The 8,735-nt window shown below is 42.2% G+C and overlaps 2 protein-coding genes across 3 annotated transcripts in view; one reads left to right on the top strand and one right to left on the bottom strand.

Moving 5' to 3' along the window:
- The first annotated feature begins 209 nt into the window (after window positions 1-209).
- LOC107701885 (tumor necrosis factor, alpha-induced protein 8-like protein 2 A) lies at window positions 210-3,314 on the top strand. The gene is made up of 2 exons (XM_016504024.1): window positions 210-646; window positions 2,872-3,314. The coding sequence occupies exons 1-2, from the start codon at window positions 329-331 to the stop codon at window positions 3,112-3,114; spliced, it is 561 nt and encodes a 186-aa protein (XP_016359510.1). The 5' UTR covers window positions 210-328; the 3' UTR covers window positions 3,115-3,314.
- A 1,028-nt stretch (window positions 3,315-4,342) lies between these two features.
- The window catches only part of vps72a (vacuolar protein sorting 72 homolog a), a 6,418-nt gene continuing 2,025 nt past the window's right edge, over window positions 4,343-8,735 (bottom strand). The window contains exons 2-7 of one of the 2 annotated variants that reach the window (XM_016504029.1): window positions 8,447-8,599; window positions 8,255-8,366; window positions 6,858-7,037; window positions 6,192-6,336; window positions 4,800-5,240; window positions 4,343-4,510 (exon numbers count right to left, since the gene is read on the bottom strand). In XM_016504029.1, coding sequence (XP_016359515.1) covers window positions 4,838-5,240; window positions 6,192-6,336; window positions 6,858-7,037; window positions 8,255-8,366; window positions 8,447-8,599 — 993 coding nt within the window. In that variant the 3' untranslated portion in view covers window positions 4,343-4,510; window positions 4,800-4,837. Of the gene's footprint in view, window positions 5,241-6,191; window positions 6,337-6,857; window positions 7,038-8,254; window positions 8,367-8,446; window positions 8,600-8,735 lie in introns of both variants that reach the window. The other variant, XM_016504028.1, reaches the window with a different exon arrangement.

Raw genomic sequence — 8,735 nt, forward strand, 5'->3', positions numbered from 1 at the left:
AAGATGACGTGAAGCTTAGCCGTACTATTTTCAGGTTAGTTTGTGTTCTTATTCTCACACTGTCAACACCCTGAATGATATGAAACATCTCTGGAGAGGGAGATTTGAGTCTGAAACTCAGAGTTGAAGTGTGTGAGTGAGATAGAAAGCAGAAGTGACATATCTCCTCCGATCACACCGTTTCCTCTCGCAGTTACACAGCGGAAGACGCCACTTCCTCAAAAAGACATAACACGGTCCTCGCAAACACCTCTGACTGCACGACGCAGGTAAACACACTCGCACACGGCTGTACGTCTGTGTCCGTCCGTGCTCTCCTGCCATCAGGATGGAGGCGTTCAGCTCAAAGGACATGGCCATGAAGGCCCAGAAGAAGATCCTCAGTCACATGGCCAGTAAGTCAGTGGCTCATATGTTCATCGATGACAACAGCAGTGAGGTTCTGGACGAGCTGTACCGTGTCTCCAAGGAGCACACGGGGAACCGCAACGAGGCCCAGAAGGTGGTGAAGAACATGATCAAGATCGCCGTGAAGGTGGGGGTTCTGTTCAGACACGACAAGTTCAGCGCAGATGAGCTGAGTGTGGCGCAGGACTTCAGGAAAAAACTCCACCAAGGAGCCATGACGGCCATCAGTTTCCAGGAGGTACAAACACTCGCATTCATCAGTCATATTTACACGCTAATGGTGTGTTATGATTAATCATCAGCAGTACTACAGCTGACAGTCTTAAAGTTCAGTGTGTGCGTCATCTTACAGCGTTTCTGGTGTAATTTCACACCAGCCAGGAAGAAACCACTTAGAAACCATCCAGAGTAACCTAGCGGCCACATAGCAACTGCTCAGAACACCCCAGAAACTGCAGAGCAACTACTTAGAACACCATAGCAACCACACAGAGCACACTAGCAACTGCATAGCAACCACCCAGAGCACCCTAGCAACTGTGTGTTCTAAGTAGCAACCGCATAACAACTACTCAGAACACCCCAGAAACAGCATAGCAAATACTTAGAACACCATAGCAATCACACAGAGCACACTAGCAACCTAAATGACTAAATGTAAATGCATAGCAACTACTTAGAACACACTAGCAACCACATAGTAACCACCCAGAACACCCTAGCAACTGTGTGTTCTATATAGGAACCACAAAACAACTACTCAGAACACCCCAGAAACCACTCAGAGTACCCTAGCAACTGCATATCAGCTACTTAGGAAACTTAGCAACCACCAAGAACACCCTACAAATAGCATAGCAATTACTCAGAACACCACAACAACGGCATAGCAATTACTTAGAACACCCTAGAAACTGCACAGAAACTACTTAGAACACCCTAGCAACCACCCAGGACACCCTAGCAACCACACTGCAACAATTTAAACCACCCTAGAAACCACATAGCAGCTGCCTGGAAAACTCTTGCAATGGCATAGAAACCACCCAGGACACCCTAGCAACTACTTAGAACACCCTAGAGACCAACTCTACAGAACACCCTAGCAACTGCATAGCAACAACTTAGACCACCCTAGCAACCGCAAAGCAACAACTTAGACCACCCTAGCAACTGCAAAGCAACTACTTAGGACACCCTAGCAACCAAATTACCAACTATTCAGGATACCACAGAAACTGCATAGCAACTACTTACAACACCCTAGCAACTGCATAGCAAACATTTAGAATGCCCTAACAACCACATAGCAACCTCTCAAAGGACCCTCGCAATCGCATAGAAACTACCTAAAACACCCTAGCAACTGCATAGCAACTACTTAGGATACCTTAGCAACTGCACTGCAACTATTTAGCCCTAGCAACCAACCAAAAGACCCTAGCAATCACATAGAAAGTACCTAAAACACCCTAGCAACTACTTAGGATACCTTAGCAACTGCACTGCAACTATTTAGCCCTAGCAACCAACCAAAAGACCCTAGCAATCACATAGAAAGTACCTAAAACACCCTAGCAACTACTTAGGATACCTTAGCAACTGCACTGCAACTATTTAGCCCTAGCAACCAACCAAAAGACCCTAGCAATCACATAGAAAGTACCTAAAACACCCTAGCAACTACTTAGGATACCTTAGCAACTGCACTGCAACTATTTAGCCATAGCAACCAACCAGAAGACGCTAGTGACTTTTGGCTCGGACAGGAACACTTATTTTCTTCAGAAAATGTGCAAATGTGAGCAATACCGAATAATAACGTTCTTAAAAAGCTTTCAGAGTACATTAGCATGCTAAAACCACTCAGAAGACAGATAGAGATAGCAACACACCACCCACGTTTTCATCAGAACATATAACATTTTAATTTCAAAATAAATAACCGCATGCATGCATCTGTGATAAACGTCCATCTCTCTCACGTCCCTCATCTTGTACTTTTTTTCTGCAACTTCAGCTCTGTTTTTCTGCTGATGCTCTAATCTCAAGAGTTAAGCATAAGGTCAGATAGCACACGCACGTCTGCAGGACGTCTGTTAAACATAGCTTCATCTGGAAAGCATCTGTTGTGTACAAACATCTGATAGACGTCTTTAAGATGTCAGTTTGACATGCATTCTAAATCATAAACATCTTCTAAACGTCTATTTGACATCTGATAGGAGATGTATTGCAGATGAGCAAACACTCTAAAAAATACGTCTTGCAGATGTAATGCAGACGTCAAATAGACGTCTCCGTGCTATCAGGGAGGGCATGTCTGAGAACTTTGCAATATGTGCAGAAATGTACAAATAAAGTTTTAAAAATGTGTTCCTCATTTTGAGCCTCTCTGGATAAGTGTCTGCTAAATGCATGAATGTGAATGTATAATAAGGAGCGTGCGTGTCTGTGCGTCAGGTGGAGTTCACCTTTGATAAGAGCGTGATGATGGAGCTGCTGGCCGAGTGTCGTGACTTACTGCTGAAGCTGGTGGAGAAGCACCTGACGCCCAAATCTCTGGATCGCATCAGACACGTGTTCAACCATTACTCGGACCCGGAGCTGCTCACGCACCTGTACGACCCGCAGGGCACGCTGTGGCCCAAACTCGGCAAGATCTGCAGCGGCCTGAACCGCATGATCGAAGAGGGCAAGCTCTGAACACAGAGCTGGACTGAAAGACTGGACTTCAGAGCTTCTGTACCTGTGCTGCTCACAGAGACACTGAGCTCAGGGACGCAGTGAGACACTCAGGCCTGAACACATCTCTCATGTCTGATCGGGATTCTCATTAAACACGTGCAGCTCATACTTCACGACAAAATCAGAAGGAAGATTTAAAGGGACAGTCCACCCAAAAATCAGCATTCTGTCATTGTTTACTGACCTCATGTCATTGACTCATGACCTCATGACAACGTTCTCAGAATGTTCTAGAAAGGTTCTCTCAAAGTTATGAACTAACATTCTTCCTGTGACGTTAATGGAACATTCACTCAAAGTTATGGTCCGACATACAAAACATTTAGTTAGCAAAACGTTAATATTTTTGTTAGCTGGGAACTCAAGGAAGTAAATGGGGTCCAATAAAATACATTTAGTGTTCCACAGTCAGTTTTGGAACAAATAAATGATGACAGAATGATCATTTTTGGGTGTACTATCGCTTTAAAAAATGATGTTGTGCATAAAGAAAATTAATCCATACGTTTTTGCATTTTAACATTCATTTCACCCATAAATATTAACACACAGAGCTTACACAACACTGGATTTTATGCACAGTTCCACAGCGTTTACCAGTAAAACAATTCATTACAGTTTTCATGTTTCGGTGTATTTTGCTGAAAAGCAACAGTTGTAAAACAAGACTGAAGCATCTGACCTGAACAAAGTTTTAATAATAAAGTACAATTTTATTGTGTTTCACGCATCTTCAGAAGCCTCTTCTTCATCTCTGTGATCTTTTGATATGATCTGGTTTATCTTTTTTGCACCAGACGTCTTGGGGATGACATCTCGCCATGATTGGAGAATTATAGCATTGCATCAGTGTCTCAGCAAGTGAATGGGTGCCGTCAGAATGAGAGCTGATAAAAACATCACAGTAACCCACAGTACTCCAGTCCATCAGTGAACATCTGGAGAAGACAAAAGCTGAAACAAATCCAGCATTAAGATGTTTTTAACTCAAATACACTGAGTTCATAATCCATAATAACGCTTCATCCAGTGAAAAAGTGCATCTGCTGTTGTCTCTCACATCAAAATCCAGCACATATGTGTTTAGAGCTGTTTAAACGCTGCTTGATCTGTGCATTCTGACGGCACCCATTCACTGCAGAGCATCCATTGGAGGATCCAGAGGATCATACTGGGGGAAAAAAAAGAGGTAATCACTCTTGAGTTCTTTATTGCCATTTTTATTGCCATTTTTGGACTAAAACCCTGGAAAATACAAAAGAAGAAATCAGAAAATGAACAGAGCCAGTGCTGGTGATGTGATCATAAATCAACAGCTGAATCGGTCCTCCATCAGCGGATCCGAGTCGTTCAGAGTCACTCAGTCAAAGAAGCTTTGAATCACTGAATGTGATTCAGTTGAGACCTGTACAGTAACACTTTACAATACGGTCTCATTTGTTCACATTAGTTGACATGAACTAACAATGAGCAATTTTCAGCATTTATTAATCTATGTATTAGTTAATGTTAGTAAATGTTGAAATTAACATTAAGATACAGAAATGCGGAAGTATTGTTCATTGCTAGTTCATGTTGACAAAGTGTTCATTCTGACAGTTTTGCCTGAATTTATCAAAAAATGTCCTCCAACACTGAGTCATGTGGAATTAAACACTCAAAAGCAGTCGTTAAGGTGCATCTAGGTGGTGACTACGGTGTGTTTGACGACGGCTTTCGGTCGTGTGCTCTTGGCGGTCGCTGCCGGTGAAACACTCACGCCACTGTTGCCGCTGAAGCTTCCAGAAGCGTTGGGAAAACCGTGCGCCGCGATGTATTTCTGGTAAGCCTCGCGGATGATCCGGAAGGCTCGGGCGTTGGCGTAGGGGATGTCCGTCACAGGGTCGCGATACAGAGCGGGTTTATGGGTAACAGGACACACCTCCTGAACAGGTTGGGCGGGGCTAGAGCGAGCCGCCGGCGGGAAGGCGGAGCTAAACGCCTCATCGTCGCTGAAGGTGATGTATGTGCGAGAGCACAGAGACCCCGCCCCCTGAGCGGAGGATGAAGAAGTGGGTGTGGCTTGGGGCATGTCCTGGTCCAGCCTATAACAGGAGATGAGAAAGTCTTACCATCATGCATCTTGCTCATATGAAGCAGTGTCTGTCACTAACGATTATTTTGGTCATCGAGAAATCGGTCAATTATTCTGACGATTAATCGGCAATTTTTTTTGTAATATGAATGAACCTAAGCGAACAATAGACTTGAAAATGACTTAAAATTCTATATATAATAGCAGTGAGGCAATAATAATTCGTAAAAAACAAATACATAAATGTAATAAAACAATATTATTGCAACATGTACTATATTATATCAAACGCCTGCAGAGGGTGCCAGCGGCCTGATAGTTTTTAGACTTTACAGCACGACGTAATCCATATTTAATATAGACTAAACAACATTTACTTCAAAAGTCCACTCAATCTTTAATATTTGGCCATTTCTTTATGATAGAAATGCTACAGTAATTTCTTGAAAAAGAACATGTGGACATTAAAACATGCAAACTCAGAGCGAGGGGTTAAACTTTTATTTTAGGTTCCATTTAGGTTCTTAGTTAAGAGTTGAAAAAGCTAATTATTAACTAAAGCAAAAAACATAAACATTAAAGTTTTTAAAATTAAACACTCACTATAAAAAGATTAAATATTTTATCTGTTTAGCTGCATGTCATGTGACCATTAACCGACATCAGAGAACCGTGAATATGCGATAATGCTAAATAATATTGACTTAAAATCTCAGGAAATACAATATTCAGGTAAATATTTTAGCTAAACCTCTGTGAATCCCTTTATTATTATATTAGTTTATACCAAATTAATAGTAGTAACCCGTTTGCATCTTTCAGTGAAGTGACAGCATGATAATAATAACAGACCTTAACTCTATTCTTCTTTCAGCAGCTTTCCAGGAACAAGCTACTGTTTTACAGTAATAGCAATTTAGCATAATTATTATGAGTTACAGTTCATTATGTATAAATTTACCCTTCCACATCCACGTTCTCCTCCTTCATGTGTGCGTCTGGGATGAGCGGCATCAGCACTGAATGATAGCGGATGCTCGGCCCTTCAAACCGTCTCTTCTTATGAACCTGCTTCTTCTTATCAGCCTCTAAACGCTCGTAGTTTTCTGAAACACACACACAGTGTCATCTGAGCACACACTCGTCGCAGTCGTGTAATGCTCTGAGTGTCATGTGAGTGTGTGTGTGAATGAGTGAGTGAGTGAGTGTGTGAGAATGAGTGAGTGAGTGAGTGAGTGTGTGTGTGAGTGTGTGTGAATGAGTGAGTGAGTGAGTGAGTGTGTGTGAATGAGTGAGTGAGTGAGTGAGTGAGTGTGAATGAGTGAGTGAGTGTGTGAGTGTGTGTGTGTGTGTGTGAAGGAGTGAGTGAGTGAGTGAGTGTGTGTGAGTGTGTGTGTGAGTGAGTGTGTGTGAATGTGTGAGTGAGTGTGTGAGTGAGTGAGTGAGTGAGTGAGTGTGTGTGAGTGAGTGAGTGAGTGTGAGAGAGGTGTGAGTGAGTGAGTGAGTGAGTGAGTGTGAGTGTGTGTGTGTGTGAGTGTGTGTGAGAGTGAGAGTGAGTGCGTGTGCGTGAGTGAGTGAGTGTGAGTGTGTGTGAGAGTGAGTGAGTGAGTGAGTGAGTGTGTGTTACCCAGTGATCTCAGGTTGCTCTCAGCGGTGAGTTTGGCCTCTGCGAGCAGCTCGTCTTGTGTCAGCACTCGTTCGCTCAGAGCTCCTCTCCTCTTGCGCGGTGCCTCCAGCTGACGCTCCTGCAGACGCTCGTTCGTCTGCCGCGTGTGCTCGCTCGTGGACTTACGCACCGACTTACGCACTGAAACACACAACGACAACCTTATAAAGCTACTTTAATACACAAAAGACCTCTAAATGATCAACTGAAAAACCTGTTTCACTCAATCTCCACATGTCATCTGTCTCTGATTGAGAGTTTAGAGTGTTTTATCCAGTCAAAGCTTTACAAGCGTTCAGCTTCAGCTGGAGCTTCTCGTGTCAGATCTAGACTGATTTTTATCAAGTAAGCGTCAGAATAACTGCAGCAATATCTCCAGATGAACACTTACTGGACTGAAGCAGCTCAGCTTTACTTGACTCTCCATCAATCATGTTTTAGAGTCTCAAATCTGATCCTCAGGATCTTTTGAGGAGCGTTTGTTTCCAGAAGCTTTACTTTCACTGTTCCTCAACGCAGGGGCGGATCTAGCGGAGGGGCAACTGCATTATCACAGAATAAAATATAAATGTAAGCAGTGTTTCATGAGCTACTTTTCAGCCGCGGCGATGACAGAGTAACGCAAAATAATGGCAAAAACACGTCTTTTAATAAACGGTGCATGCTGGTTGCACGCGCACGCAGACGCCAGTGTAGTCGGCTTCATTAACAAATGACTCTTATGAACCAGATCTTTTTTGAGTCAAAACCACAAACTAACTAATTGTTTTTACATTTGTTTACTGGAGATATAGAGCGACCACTGATATTTATAGCATTTTATATTATAAAGATCTCACTGATTTACAGCACAAGCAGCAGAGTTTCATCATATTAATATCAGCATCTGATGCAAATTCATATTTTTGAGTCTGAATAAAATTGAGACGGTTTGTTTTTTGCTTTAGTTTTAGTTAACTATAAAACCGTCTATATGATTTTTTTGTTTGAGCTGTTTTAGCAGATCAAGTTAACCTTAATGAAAAAGAGAATACAATAAGTTTAACATGATCCAATAAAACAGAAGATCATTTAAAATGAACAAAAAAACATAAAGCATTTCCGTTACTTGAACATTACCTGAACTAAAATAAAAATACGTTTTATTGCAGCTAGTTCCCAAGCCAACATTTCTCATTTTCATTCAGTTAAACTTGTACTAGAATAACTAAAACTAAAGTAAAAATGAATACAAATTAAATAGACATAAAAATGCCAAAAACACACAAGTTACAAAAACTTGAACTTAAATTAATAAGAAAACTGAAAACATAAAAATAAAAACTAATTCAAAATATTTATAAGTGTTTGTGTCTCACTTTCTCCAAACTCCTCCAGCTCTAGAAAGGTGCGTCTTTCCACTTTAGGCCGTTCAGTCTTTAATTCTTCAGAAACTCGCTTCACTTTGGGCTTCGAGACCTTCAGCGGCTCCTGAAACACACACACACAGTCATGCAGGAGCAGATGTGTTGAGTGTGTGTGTTCGAGTGTGTGTGTGTGAGACGCCTAACCTTGTATGCTTTAGTGACCACGCGGCTCTTTCTGCGAGGAGCATCGTCTTCCTGATCGCTGTCGGGTTCGTCTCCTTCATCGATGTCAAAATCACTGTCCACCTCGTCTTCAGTGTCTGAGTGATCTCCTCTGTACTCATCATCTCCAGACTCCTGCTCAACAGACACACACAGAGACAGACACATACACACACAGACAGACACACACACAGACACACACACAGACAGACAGACACACAGACAGACAGATGATAGACAGACAGACAGACAGACAGACAGACAGACAGAT

Source organism: Sinocyclocheilus anshuiensis, unplaced genomic scaffold (assembly GCF_001515605.1).
Source record: "Sinocyclocheilus anshuiensis isolate Anshui unplaced genomic scaffold, SAMN03320099.WGS_v1.1 scaffold2144, whole genome shotgun sequence".
Taxonomy (NCBI): Eukaryota; Metazoa; Chordata; class Actinopteri; order Cypriniformes; family Cyprinidae; genus Sinocyclocheilus; species Sinocyclocheilus anshuiensis.

Coding starts and splice junctions, on each gene's coding strand:
- LOC107701885 (XM_016504024.1), top strand. CDS start 329: ATGGAGGCGTTCAGCTCAAAGGACATGGCCATGAAGGCCCAGAAGAAG. Junction 647..2,871: donor CGGCCATCAGTTTCCAGGAG/GTACAAACACTC, acceptor TCTGTGCGTCAG/GTGGAGTTCACCTTTGATAA.